The 15775-nt window shown below is 36.7% G+C and overlaps 1 protein-coding gene across 4 annotated transcripts in view; it reads right to left on the bottom strand.

Annotated features, from left to right (window-relative positions):
* plecb (plectin b) overlaps positions 1-15775 on the bottom strand; it is a 113757-nt gene that overhangs the window by 74506 nt on the left and 23476 nt on the right. Inside the window, exon 1 of one of the 4 annotated variants that reach the window (XM_079470299.1) lies at positions 14128-14477. The exons of 2 other annotated variants lie outside the window; for them this stretch is intronic. In XM_079470299.1, coding sequence (XP_079326425.1) covers positions 14128-14275 — 148 coding nt within the window. In that variant the 5' untranslated portion in view covers positions 14276-14477. Of the gene's footprint in view, positions 1-14127; positions 14478-15775 lie in introns of those variants that run through there. One more of the 4 variants, XM_079470303.1, reaches the window with a different exon arrangement.

Raw genomic sequence — 15775 nt, 5'->3', positions numbered from 1 at the left:
CAAATGGACCGTTCACAAATGTTTTGATTTCTGTTGCTATGGAAATAGACATACAGTTCCGGGAAGGTCAAATATCCTCTTTCGCTTCTCTCCAACACCATGAAAATAACTCCTGGGCAGCTGCGTGAGACATCACATCACAGCGCACCAAACCCAGAACAAACCAACTGTTGAATAAATTTGACTGGGCCAAAGCACTACACCCAGTTTATTCATATCACAATTATTTGTTTATTATTACTGTTAATACATCTAAACATCCTGAAAAGAAAAATACAAAGATGTTTTCAGTAGAACCAATTTTATTTGAATAATACATTTTTAGGCAAGAATGTAACTTACAAGGTTTTTAATTTTTTTAAACTTTTTTTTATATATTTCAGACTAATGGAAGTGTGCACTCCAAAGCAGCGTTTCTTATTTCCACAATAAATAAGTCACCTTACATAAAATGACTTCATATGATCCCTTATGTAACACATATAAAGCACGTGTTTCTTGACTCATAGTTTATTTGTCAAATAACACAAGGATTTAATAGAACACAAAACAAGGACCCACGATGAGGATAACAACAAAACACGAACTAGACACTCTTATAACAAAACAAGAATTCAAAACTATTCACACGACAGTGTCAAAAATAACTAACTATAACAGCGACATAACGTCTTAACAAACACGATAAGTGTAGGCAACGGGCATGGCAAGTTAAGGACCACCAACAGCAAGGTACATAGCACAACGTACGAGCACAGGACTATATACACAAGGGCATTAAATAGGGAGACTAAAAAAGGAGAAAACCATGGGCAGGTGTAGGTAATGAGACACAGGTGGGAAGCTAACAAGGAAAATAGAGGGGCGGGGCCAAAGACGAGACAGGAGAGACCACAAAATATGTCATCTGACACCAATCTGATACAATTTGATGAAATAAAGAAAATGAGAAAACAGAAAGTGACTTAGAGGGCATATAATTGAATCTCTATCTTGTGCCCAGTTCACCGAGAATAGAGATGAGGAGCTAGATCTGTGCCCACTGTAAAGTGTCACTAGAGCTGAAAAACAAGTGTCCCCTTCAATGGTTAACATGTCCAAGATATCAGTGTTGCATGTGTCCAGGGCAACAGAGGTAGCAGGTGGAATATAATAAAGCCAATATGTGATTTTTAAATCTGATTAAATTTCATTTTATTTTCACATGATTGCACATTAAGTCACCATCAGGCATCTGTAAATTCTGGGGAGACTAAAAAACATATGCATATTGATGAACTTGTTTATTCATGACTTCGATTGTCTGCTTCAGATCTAAACTACAAAAAAGCACAGTGCACTTGAGCCATGGAACATGATTTGCAATAACGACTCAACAATGCAAATCAATCTGAGTACACAGAACATGACCTCTGCTAACAGGGTTACAGCCTTTCAAAAGTACACAAAACACAATAGTACTACCCTACCCCATATTTGCTTACACAGTGAAGTCATCCATTAGTATTTCACTCTTTTCTGTCACTTATTATTTTTTATGTATACATGTATCCAGTGTACTTTAACCGCATTGTGTAAGTATGAAAATTATGATGCAGCTAAATACTCCAATGTACTGTACAAACGTTCACGCTCTCGAGTGTGTTGAGCTAGAAGATGTGTACAGAGCTTCGGCTGTCTTCAGTGAAGAAATGTCGACACTGCTGTGGCCTCTCCCGTCAAATCCACTGATCCACCTTTAACCTCAAACACCTGTTCACACCCAAGAAGAACCTGATACTTACTCTGTTCTCAGCGGTTCTGCAACCAAATATGGACTGAGGTCGAAGCACCGATTGCACCTTTGATCACAAATATGAGCTTAAGAAAAACTAAAAGTAAACTCTTTGCTACACTAAAAGGGGCAAATGCTCTTTTACAAAACACGCCCCAAATGTTTTGTGATTATCTCCAAGCAAATAACACCAGAGGTCAAGCTTTTTTGATCAGTCAGTTGAAAAAAAAAATCATCCCAGTGTGAAACAGCTAATTCAGCCAATCAAAACCAAGCAAGTCTATTGGTGCTAAATGAGGCACAAAGCAAATATACACTGATGCATGTGCAGAAGGGTCACTAGGACGTGTTTTAATAACTGACCTCATCATGACCTAATGGCTTCTTTCTGTTTCAGGTTCTTTTAGCACTAAGATGAATATAAATCCTAAAACAGGCCACCTTACATACTCACCTGCTTCAAGCAGTCTTTTAAACATGGTTGAAATCCATGTAACCAGGTCAAAACCCCCCAAAATTAAAATAAATTACTAAAACAACCAACTTTACACCATTAGGGGTGTTGTGATTGTGGAAAAGGAAATCTGTAATACCATAATGAAAATAATTTTTTAATACACTCCAAAAAATAATGCTCTATAGCACTAAAAGTAGTTATTGGCTCGTAAACATAGGGAAACCAATTTTATTGCTATATAGAACCATATTTTGGTGCTTCAATGGTTCTTCAGCGGTTCTTTGGGATGACTGAGGTGCTCTTTAGAACCGCTGAAGAACCATGCAGGGGCTTAACCGGTTATTTATATGGAAATGTTTCCCATAAAATACTACTATTAAATACTATTGAATACTTCTAGCGATACTATACAAATATGCTTCGGCATTTTACTATGTTTTTTTTATTGTATTAATTACTTTAATGACAGTAAGATTATTAAATAAACATTGTTTTAGTTTTTTATTGAAACGACGCAGTAACATTTATGATAAAATTTACTCAAACACTCCTAAATACCCCTCCATGTTCCTCAGAATGTCCTACAGTGAACAAGAAAATACTCAAAGAGTACATTTGAAATGTAAATCATTTCTCAGCAGGAAACAAGAACAAAGGATTTTTTAATTTTCAGTTCAAAAGAGATGGATGAACTTTGCACAGTCCAAGTATTTCTTCTACATCATATTAAGATGAAAAATCAAGTCAGAAAGCTTTCAGAGATGTGCAAAAAGCCCTTGTGTTGTTAGCTGAAGAGAACATTTACTCTACTCACAGAAGCATTGCACAAAGAACCAGTAATCAGTACTCATGGGAAAAGTCCTTTTAGATTTTATTGCCAATGCTGAACCAAGCAAGCCAAGAACCGATTTCAGTGTGTAGCTAATACAGTATATATTTATGAGATGGGGAAAATTCTCATCTGGCCAAACATTTGAATAAACCAGTGCTTGTTTGGTTAAACGTAATTAGTTATAATGAGAAATCAAAAAGCTTTTTGGGTACTTAATGTATATAATCACCAAGACTAGACATTGAATAACACTTTTCTTAAAACATCTTGAGTTAAGAGTGGCTACATTTCAGTAAAATATCATGAACACACCTTTACAGAATAATAATAATAAATCAATAATCAAAATAATAAATAAGAATAATTCTACAGTACAACATCGATGAACAATATATAATTAGACATTAAGGGGTGGTTTCCCGGACAGGACTTGAACCTAGTCTCCGACTAACTTAAACTAAATTAGTCGGTTAACTTAATGTGAGTTGCATTAATCGAACACAACTCGCACTGACATATCTTTAAATATATCTGTGTGATTGTTTTGTCTCAAGAGAAAAACAGTAATGTTTGTTTGTAAAGTATGTTTTTAAAAAACAAACTTATCCTGTATCCTGATTTAACTAAGACCTAGTGCTTGGTTTAAGATAATCCTGTCTGGGAAACCACCCCTTAGTCATTGAAATTATACAACAGTTCTTTCGGGTTCTCGAAACTGACTTGTTGAGAGACATGTGATATTCCACCAGTAACGTGATACCAACGAGATATACCAACGAGCAACGAGAACATTCTACTGTAAACAACATAGTGCACGTTAACTTTAATAACAATGGAAAGTGCCGTAGTGCAATGGAAATAATGCATTCTCAGTGAGGCACCTTTTGCAGTCTCTTTCGTTCATTCAAACGCACGTGACTCATAATTCCTCACTAGTAGCTTTACTGAAGCAGGACAGAAAATTTTAAAGACGTGACGGTTTGTCAAACTGTTTTGCTGGGCTGTAATTGGAGGAAGAGAGTTTCCCAGTTCCTTTGAAAAACTGGTTTTTAAAGACACTCAGATGTTGTTTCTGATTTATCTACACAAGTGGCTCTATATTAGCCTCCAAGCCTCTGCCTCTGGCCTAATCACAGCCATGCTGATATAAAGTTATATCGCGCTCCTACTCAAGCGATATTGCATATATATTGCAATAATCTGTAATACTTGAGCCAAAGTTTGATATAAAACATTTGCTAATCAGAAGCAAACATTAAGTCACAAGTAATTTGTTCCATTGAACAAAGGAGCCACTGACTATGATTGTAATTTTCCCTGGATGTGACTGCTTTGTGCTCCGACGTAAGAGGAAATCACGACTGATTTTAAGTCTCTCAGTGGCTAATGTGTCTATGGAAAAGTTGTGAAATGATGTAACACTGCAAAAATTACAAGGGTCCTTTGTGTTCTCCACAACATGAGTCATGGATCACCCTGACTTGTCCATTTCCTCAGTGGAAAAAAAGTAAAGCGTCTTAGATTGTCCTGCCTCCGTCTGGCCCTCACTCAACAAAACTCCAGCACACTTCTTAAACAGATCTTTAAATCTGAACAGAACATGACATTGCTTGCGGGTTGTTCTATCGAAGATCAGCAGATCTAGTGGGCTTCTCGGTTATGAAGGTCTCAAATATTTACCCTGAAATAATAGGAAAACTAAAGACTAAACTAGTCATTGTGGAGACAATGCAACATTTGCAGCTACTTTAGAAAATTCCCCGTTCTTGTAATATTTGCGTTTTCCCCGTTCTAATTATCGGTCTGTTCTGTGTCTGCTAATGAAAGACAGGCTTGGAGCTGGAACATGAACTGTAAAATGCTTGAACAGTAAACAGTTCCAGAGGAAATTCTCTCATTTGAGGCTATTGAGAATGTGCAACAGCTATGATTTCCAAGCTCCACCTGTGGGAGTTCAGTAGGAGAGGCAGCAGTGTTCAAGAGTCTCACATCAGTGTGGGATTGAGGCAGACATCCAGACTCACTCCATAAAATGAAAAAAGAAAGAACATTTTGCTCTTGAATGCAGCCTGGACGGAGACCAGCTTGAACTGTGGGTGCTGATGGACATTAATGTCTGGACCAAGAAATCATATAGAAATCTGAAAACAAACATCCCTTCCTTCTTAGGCGAATAGTATATGGTCCTCCACAGACATAGCATGCTGTTGTTGAAAAGCTTTACCAGTTATGTCTTGGCTGTACCAGGTGGTTGCAAAAGTGTTGCTACTGTATGTGTTTTTCTGGCTGTTTTGTTCACAGGCCAGAGCTCAGAGCCCATCCTAAGTGTCTTCGATTTAATATTTTCTTCATATGCCTCAATTCTCGAATTTTTCCAGATTTTTTTCTGCAAACATTGTTGGTTCAACAGTTTACAAAAGCAATAATACACAATTTGGAGGTATTATATACTGTAGATATTATGTCTCCAAGTGAAAATAATGCAAATTACAGGGATAGATCACCCAAAATCAATATGTCGTCATAGTTTACACACCCTCTTGTCATTTTAAACATGTATGACTTTCTTTTGCAGAACACAAAAGTGAAATTTCTTTTTTGAAGAATATTGGTAACTGAACTACGAGAGTACCCCTTGACTTATGGACACAAACCACTGAGATGTGAATGGGTACTGCCTTGTTTCAGTTACCAACATTCTTCCAAAAATATCCTCTTTTGTGTTATGCTGAAGTATAGTCATATAGGTTTAAAATCACAAGAGGGTGAGTAAATGATGACAATGTTTATTTTTGGGTGAACTATCCCTTTAAACTTAACACTACTAAACAATTCACTTCACAGTAGGTTCACCTAAAATACAGCATAAACATTTAAGTTATTTTTCATTTAAAAACAAGCCTAAAAATGCCTCCATTTCTGCTAATAATAAGAAATCTGGTTTGCATGCCAGCCCTTCAGAATACAATAAACTCTCAATTTAACATTTACATTTTAACTGAACTATTCATTCTGTCTGGTTAGGTCACTGCCCACACACTACCCTACTGTCACCACCAACCTTTCTTCCTGCTGCGCCAGAACCGATCCCCCAGAATATCGCCCATATCCCGGTTCACCTCACACTGCATGTTTCACTGGGCCCTGGAGCAATCTACCTTTTCCACCACATCTTTCCCATAAGGAGATCAACACCCCATCTGAAACCTATTCTCCCTGTAGCGTGCAGGACGGGGCAGGAGGACATGTGGAAGAACGACAGGGGAATGCAGAAAAGAAACAAGAGCTTCTTTTCATGTTCTGCCCACAATTGCAAATTCAGTCTTTGGAGTCTATAAATCTGCCCTGGCCGCCCCTCTCCATTCCTCCCAAGACCCATATATCTGCATCTGCTCCAGCATTGTTCCAACAACATTAACACACAAACACTGGCTTGTTCTGTCACACAGTAACAAAAAATCGATCTTGCGTTTATTGAGACAAGATTAATTGTGTTGTTGTGAAAGAGCAATTGGAGAGTACAAGCACTTGGGTTTGGGGCTTAGAGATTTCGGAGTTTTATAATCTAATTTGGCAGCACAACTAAATAAGAATTCGGATTTAAAAGGTGGAACTGACTTCTACCATTAACTACAAAAAACGTAGTTTAAAACTTAGGGTGGTTATAGAAATTTTGGACCGCCTATATGGATCATTAAAAACGTAAGATCTCATGAGCACAAGTGTCTTTACCATAGCAACCACACACACAGACAGCTGATTTAACACCCTGAATCCTTTGTCAAATTAAGGGTTTCATTTTCTCTTTGCCACATACACTGCTGTGTATGAACATCTACAGTAAGCTTTCTGTTTTTAAAGCCTTAAAACAACATCACAAGATTTTGTTCATCACATTTTTATATCTGTGGAAAATTATTATTATTATATTATTAAATAAACTTTAGATGGAACTGCAATTCATTTGTATTTTTTTTGCCTTATTTAATTTGTTACTAGCAGACAATCTGTATCTATAATCTAATCGCATACATCTGAATGTTTCACAAGTCAAAAACATTTTAAAAGTTTGATTTTGGACCCTGTAGGCACCCATCGAATGGTTCAAAATTATAGTGATGTTAATCTTGCAACATAAGAAAAGAGCACTGCGGTTTAACATCAGCAGGTATTTAGTTACTCTTTCAGCACAACACTGTCTGAAATGCTTTAAATTCCTGTCTGCACATGTTAGTCATTGTTCAAAGAGATTTATCGTGAAATCAAGCTATTGCAAGCATTTTTGAAAAGGATAACTTGTGCATTTTGAGCATTCACTAATGAAAAATAGTCTACAATTTTAAATAACAAATAGATTTGTTTTGTATTAACTATAATACATTGATCTAATAAAGAGTAATGATTGTTCATCTGTGATTTAACAAATACCACACCTAAAATTTTGTTTTGCAACCGCTTGTCGGCTGTATATCTAAACAAACTCCAATGATAAACATCAACAAACAAACACTCAAAATGGATTGGGAAAAAGCAAAAAACTAAGTGAGAAAAAGCAAACGCGTGAGACTGCTGCTGACTCACATGACAAACATCAAATCAGGGTGTGGTCAGCCAGACCCTGTGGTTACTATGGGAACATGAGTCACATACGGGCGGTCGGTTGGGTAAATACTGAAGTGCCTGGCCTGGACTTTTGTTACTTCAGTAACCGAAAAGCAAAAATTATATTGGCGTGCCATGCTTAGCAGGGGTGTTTGAATACTTGCATCCTAATCCAAGCTTTATCGGCAACCAATTTAATTCCCATCTGCAACAAACATATGCAATAAGAAAGTATGCTGGCTAGTAATGTGTGCACCACATTATGCAATAAAGTGATTTATGACACACTCCCCGCTCATAAATGAGTGCAGTTCTTTCACTAGAGAAAAATTGTTGAGCAAGAATAAATTTTTCTCATTATGTGGCAATATCTGCTCATACATTATTAGTATGTCTACTGACAGCGTTCTGTTGTTCATTGAAATATACAAGACTGGCTGAACCACAAGAGGGCACTTCACGGCTGTAATCTATAAAGACTTTAAAATACAATAAAATGGACCAATTTATTGCCAGAGCAAAAAGAGTCATATTTTTTGTGACAATTTCTCTGTTGCTGTTCCTCTATGAGATGGCTTAAAAATGTATAAAATTGTAAAGCGCTTTGGGTGTACAGCAAAACACAATAAAAAAACAATATACTGTAAATGACTCATTCATTCAACTATGTGTTCAGACTTCTGTTAGCTTATCAGAGATGCAGAACACCACACTGTAACTTTTCGGTATTGCACCATTCAGAGTCAGTCGAAATCATTACAAAGAGCTAAAACCAAGCCCCTATCCAGGACATTCGAATAAATGGATATGACGTTTTTGTGGGCGTTCCCAGAAATGCAGACGCTTATCCACATCCATGATTAACATGTCATTTGCATGACAATGAAATGAAAGAGAAAATAAAATGAAAATCAAACTTCACATTTCATTTGAATTGTGTCAGTATTATTGCGTGAGAATGAATACAAACCTTTGTAAAAATATTTTGTCTTTTTCTTTTTCACATTTGCCTTTTTATTTTCATATCGGCAAGTCTTGCATCGAGATTTCAGTGAAAATGAAATGTCAAATCACCATTTGCATTGTCTTTTTCAATTTGAGAGGGAAAACGCCTTAAAATTTAAATGAAAATCATTTCATTTTATTTTTCGTTTTGACACATATTGGCTTGAGTTGAGTATAATGAAATGGTTAGTCTGGTTTTCATTTTCATCGTTTAATTGATTTATTTAAATTTGGCAGGATTTACCTTCCATACTATTCCACTTACTCCCTTACAAAAAAATGTGTTTATGACCAATGCGAAATTCTTCCAAAATTCATCAAAATCCTTGCCCTTTTAAAAGAATGCTGAGTGTTATTCGTGAAAAAACCCACTGTAAACCAGCCAAATATTTCTGAAGAGGTCCATTGTTTTCCTTTTATTTAAAAGTTTTGTTTTTATAACTTTATCCCAAGGATTCCCTCAGAAATCCCAAACAGCTCTGAGACATAGGCTACTGTTGTATTACTAAACAGAGCAATTCAATGTCACATGTCTGGACCTCTGCAGTCTAGGGTGTGGTGCATTTCATAAAGAAATGTGAAAGTCAAAGCCTTTGATTAAAACAGAACAGACGTTATCAAATCATGAACCGTTTATGATAAGTTGTCTCCGCTCTCTCTTGTGTGCTCAAGAGTCCTCACTCCCCCTGGGAGAAGCTTTTGAAAGCTGTCCAAATGTGGTTGCATTTTGTTTTAATCTTCTAAGCTAACTTACTTGTTTGCAAAGGTAAGAGTGCATAATTATGAGTGCAGTCACACTATAGAGTAACCAGCGTAAAGCTCAAGATACTGTAGATCATATTTTAATGCAGGTCTACAGATTAGTTGATTTTTCAAGCAGGTGATACAAATTTCCAAGTCTGTCTGCTTAAAAAACAGTAGCACGCCTCTCTTTACTAAACCACGCATTAAAGGAATCAGGGCAAAAGAGACAGAACTGAAGTCATTTTTGCTCATATAGGCAAGCAGAATCGTTTTATCAGGTCATGTGGGTAAAATAACAAAGCATTATCCACGTATTACGTTATACAGCTAACATAATGTGTTTGTGTGTGTGTGTTTGTGTTTGTGTCGGCTTCTCTAGTTTCAGAATAAAGGGTGTAATGAAGCTTTCTTTACAGAACAATGAGTGCAAACTCCACCCTAGGGAAAGGTAGGTAAGCTAACAACACAATGATCTTCACCCACTATTGGCCAACAGTACACACAAGGATGAAACTTTTATAACCTGGTTTTCAAAGACACCTGCAAGACCAAAGGCCTCCCTATCCTTGGCTCTGGAGAGCTACGTCCATCACTACTAAAAAGAGACACCACACCCACACTCAACTAAGTCAACACTCATTTCCACACCATAAGAATCGTCTCTCAATGGCTGTTGATCAAACATAAAGATTGGGACGTTGGGACGAATGCTGCCAATTAAGTCTACGACGTGTCTAATCGTGTCACAAAGAGTAAACAAAGCAATGGCAAGTAGATAGTAAGTGCGTGTGTATTAACTGATAGTTAAAAACACGCAAAACCGTATTATCAAGGTTAAACAGCTGCTTAATGGAGTGTTACATCGAGCAGTGTTGCGCCTTTAAGAGTATTACAGTAGGCCTACTTGCATATAAGGACATCTAAAGGTGTGCATCATGTTGTAACAGCTCTTCAGCACAGTGCAATGTAGAAAAAGCTGCAACTTACCTGCAAAAGACAAACACACAAACAAACATGGATTTACTTATAGACAGAGGATATGTGGCATCAGAAAATGTTTGCACAGATATTTCTTCTGCAGTTTCTGGAGAGCCAGACTTGTTGCAAAACACTGCCACCTGCTGATAGTTTAATGTTACTAACTGCATTACTTTTGAGTTAACATGCAGTTTTAGAGTCTTACCCATGCACACAGGCGATACCCTTTAGAGCGGTGGTACAGTAATGTTATTCAATTATAAAACTGTGGCACCTAAAACAAAATACTGGATTCTACAACTTTTGTATCCCTTTTAACCAGTAGTTAAAAATAAATATGCTCCAATAACATTTGACATTTTAAAATGTTTAAATTCAGTCTACATAAAGTTTATTTAAAATTAATGGCACTTTGTTTGGTATTATGTTATTTAGAGCACTTACATTTAGACTTTTGCAACACAAAAAAAAGAACGTACAGGAACAATTTTCTCTCCTCAATAAGACAGAAACATGATTATTATTTCGCGACAATAGCCAGCTGCTTGTACATTATCCTGCTTATTACAAGACTACTTGCCACATGAGAACATGAGAAAGAAATATTGAAATATTTTATCAGGCAATTTTTAACGAATGCAGACCTTCCTTCCGTGAGGAAAAGCCATTTACTTTCGGTTTTATCTGGGAATAACGAACATGCAAATGTCGTGACTGGCCAATCAGAATCAAGCATTCCAACGAGTCGTCTAATAATCCATAATAACGTGTGAGTTTTTAATGGTTGACAGTAAGCACAGAGACACTTCCTCTGAATATTTCCATATATATATATATATATATATATTTATATATTTATAATTTCAAATATTTCCTCAAACAGTTTTACACAACATCCAGTAAATACCAGAGAATGTGTGTGTCTTTGGTCATTATGGGGTGTATTTATTCTGCTAATTAAAATGAAAATATTGTAAAACCACAAAACATTATGGTGCAATAAAGGGCATTCATTATAAAATGTGAGAATATGTATGTGTGTGGTGGGGGTTGCACACACCTCTGTATAAACTTTTTTAAACTGCACATATAGTCTAAAATGAATAGTTCGACATAATAGTCAGACATAATATATCTAAACAATGACAATTTCTAAAAAACAAAAATATGCCTTGAAAAAGTAAACCTAAAGTTGTTAGTTTGAGATACTACAGGGCTTATCTGGGCTGTGTTTTAATACATTACTTTATAAACCCAATCGAAACCACAATCCATCCAATTTTTCACCATGTACGCAATGTGCTTAGCTATGCACATGCTACAAAATAGCACTCTACCCTTTAAATTCCTCTCTTTTCCGTAACAAAAAGATTTCAACGTACAGTCAGGCCCGTCGCGACAAGGCAAGCAAACCAAGCAATTGCTTGGGGCCCCGAGCTGGCCGGGGGCCCCGAGCTGGCCTGGGGCCCAAAGACAACAACTGGTTAAGAATAAAATGCAACGACAAACTGAGCGCCCCTTTGACAGTCAATGCAGTAAAGTGCAATGACACTTTTATTGGGATCCCCCTCAAGGGGCCCCTTTCGTGATCTCTGCTGCCGGCAAAAACAAAACCTCCGTCGGCAGTCATGAAGCGGAATTATGCTTCAGGATCCCAAAAAAGAAAGAAGAGAAAGGAAGAGGAGGATAAGAATAAACAAGATAGTGGTAAGTGATAAATTACACTGGATAAAATAGCTCTTCTTGTCTTGGTGTCATTTTGCAGCAGGTAGGCTTGCAAAAATATGTTAGCTAACGTTACCTGTAACCTGCCTGACGGCAAATGCTGCTTGTAACGAACAGTTAGTGCAACTTCGGACGGAATATGGTTACATACTACTGTAATATGTTTTTTAACGGGATAAGGAAGATGCAGATCTGTTCCAGAATCACTGTTTATCGTATTTAATGACATGACATTGCTATAGCTTTGTAATAGGTTTTGATGAAAGTGGCATAACGTTAGCATGCTATACTAACTATTCCACCGTGATGATCTATTTACCAAATGCGGGTGTTAGGAAAACCACACAATAAATTCCGTGCATCAAACATTAGCTTGGGATGTTTTTAAGCATTAGTAACCCTTAACAAAGTGTTAGGAATATCTGGTCGTCTATCTATGTAATGTTTATAGATATTTTAAAATGGTTTCTTAAAGGTTTACAAAAAATGTTTAATCATTACCCGATACCTAATATATTATATGATAGATATAATGTGTGTTACAATAAACTGTTAATTTACAGCACTACTAATAATTAGTAAACATATAATTATAATTTCATTGTTTGTTAACAGTAAAAAGACTGTTTGCTAACAGTTAAATGACAGTAAACTAAAGATTAATTAACTATCAATTTACCATCTATTAATGATTGTTATTATTAAGTGTTACCATCTTTTCTTTCTCCCTCAAGGTGCTTTGCTTAAATTTCTCAGCCCTCAGGCTCTTCCTAAGGAGACCTCCACTGATGAAGGTAGAGTGAATTTCTCTCACTGAGCTGAGCTGTTAATAGTGACCTCTTTCAATATGCTAACAGTGAAATGGTAAAACGTACTTCACAGGTAATTTCAGATTTTTTTTTTCAATTATTTTCCCAGCTACACCATCAACTTCATCCTCAACATCAGATGCATCACTTCTCAGTGCTGATGTTTCCTCTATAGCACAAGGTACCACCACAAGCTCTAGAATTACAGCTGATATCCTGCACAGCCCAGAGTTTAAACTGATAAGTGTGTGCTGTCATATTGTTAGAAAAACAACAGTGCAAATCACTATTGAATTCCCACCAAACTGTGTAAATAGAGAAAGGCCAAGAAAGGCTCACAGGACTGGCACTTACGTCAATTGAGCGCGATGTTCGCCAGTCTTTGGACATGGAGGACATTGTCATTGCCTTTGCAGAAAACAAGGCTCGCAAACAGCAGTTTTAGATAATTTGCACGTTTGTGAGAACTGAAAAATGTTAGTGTGTGTGTGTTTTTAAGTATGTTGGATTTAGTTATTGTGCACTTTTTTAATGTATATTTGATTTTATGGTACAGTGGTGTTTTTTGCAAATGGTCAATTGTTGAAAATGTTAAAATGTTATGCACATTATATGCAACAGCAGTATTTGCACTGTAATTTTATTTTATTTATGCACTGTTTATGCAACAGCAGTTTATGCACTGTAAACCTTTTTTATTTATATAAAGTGTGGTTGAACTTAAACTTTATGGCTATGCTGGGGTTCCTGTAGGCTTTGCGTGTGTGCGGGCGGGGCGGGGAGTTGGGGGGGCCTCCATGTCCATTTTGCTTGGGGCCCCCAAATTCCTTCAAACGGCCCTGCGTACAGTACTACACTATTATTGTAAAATGTGCTTATAAAACATATTATAAGTAATTTTAATGTTGCATTTTTTAATGTATAATCTATTTTTATTTATTTTTATTCCTCCTATAATATTTTTTTTCATTAACCTATAAACAATACAGATATTAATTTACATAGTAGTATATATCCACATGCAAACACTGCGTCACTGCTCTACTATCTAATGAGTCAAGCTACTCTTCGAGATTCCCTCAAACACATGAACAGCTGGTGTAAACTGTACTTGAATCGCTTACACCTGCTGTCTAATGTTCCGGCCTCTGTGTCTGTCCTATCCTGTTACTGGTGCACTCCAAATACAATAATCTCTTACCTTTACTCGAGAAGTACAAATCCATCACAGGATTCGACAAGGAGCGGCCGTCTAAAACAACAGCGGTACGTTTATTATTTTCTGTTCCGATCGTAGCTGAATGCTCAGTTTTCCTCCTGCTTCTCTCTCTCGCGAGCACACGTCTCATTTTTCAGAGCCACAGGTTGACATTGTGCCCCCTCCCACTCAGGTAAGAGTCGTCATTCCCACACATTCAGCGGTCAAGAGGCTCTGTGCCATGTGTGTGTGTGTGTATCAGCACGAATCTTCGCTTTAATTTTAACCTAACCCAAATGGTTGAGAGGTGTACAAGATATAGCAGTGAGCTGTCACGCACAACATGGACTAGTAGTTAGACACGTGAAGTAGGTGACGTAAAGGTAAAAAAGAATGACCTCAAGTAAATGATTAACCCTTCGGGTTCAACTATAAATAGGGATCCAATGCAGTTCAGTCCTAACAGTCATACACTGATATGAAAACACACGGAGGGGTGTATAAATAAACAATTAATATTAAGGAGACCTGTCCTTTTAAAAATGTCTTTATGTACTCTATGTATTGATTAATATACTGAAGAATTGAAGGAGTTGTATCAGCAGCATATAGATTCATGACAAAATGCCAAACAACGCAGATAAATACAGCCTACTGGCACCAGAAACACTAAAACCTTATAAAACAATGTCACTACAATTCAGAAACAATTCACTAAATTATCTTTCTGCTCTTAAAAACACCCCAATCATGGCACGGGTTCTAAAAACCCTATGTAAGCCATACAAATTCAGAAAAAATAAGAAAAGATTGAGGTCCCTTCTGCACCACTGGAGGAGTCCCAGATACTTTGATGGGCTACAGATCCTGTCCCATCCAAAAAAGCGCAGTAAACATTCATGGGGATGTCATGAAAACTGACCTCATTCCTGATAGAGCAGTTCAAACTTACTGGTAAAAGAACTTGACTTGAACTGTTTCCCATAGCTGATCTTTAGAGCGGTTCATCTTGAATAGGAGGCTGCATGTATTTGGCCCTGCTCACATAGCACTTAATAACAGTGGGTTTAAGTAATAATTATAGATGTAGATAGGCGGGATAACCGTACGCGCCAATGTGTTGTTTAGGGTTTAAATACACCTAATTCAGATTTAATTCACGTCATGCCCCACTGGCTTGAGGGACACTTCACCCAAAACATGCTCTCACGTTGCTCAAAATTATTTATGTTCCTCTGTCCATAAAAATACACATTTAAATATTTTAAGATTATAATCAAATTATTTGTCATTTTGTATTACTCAGATGTAATTTATTGCAAATTTCTTGCAATATACATCAATACATTTATTATCAATAAATAAAAGCCTAAGATTCTTGACAGGAAACAGAAATGTCTTCAGCGGTGCAAACAAAACTAAATAGGAAATAAAACGCTTGGGAGAGTTTTTCTCCATTTGACAAAATTGATGATGCAGACCAGAATGATTTCTAAAACCATTATTAAATTACAGACACGGTAAACTACACGTCACAATCTTATACAAAAACTCAAAGTGGTCCTATTAATTCATGATAATCTGTTAAATTATATATGTATGTCAGTAATTAAAAGCAAGTACTTTTTCATTTACAAAGAACAAACATTTT

The sequence above is a fragment of the Barbatula barbatula genome, assembly GCF_947034865.1.
Source record: "Barbatula barbatula genome assembly, chromosome: 12".
Classification (NCBI taxonomy): Eukaryota; Metazoa; Chordata; class Actinopteri; order Cypriniformes; family Nemacheilidae; genus Barbatula; species Barbatula barbatula.
This window is presented reverse-complemented; position numbering and strand designations above follow the sequence as displayed.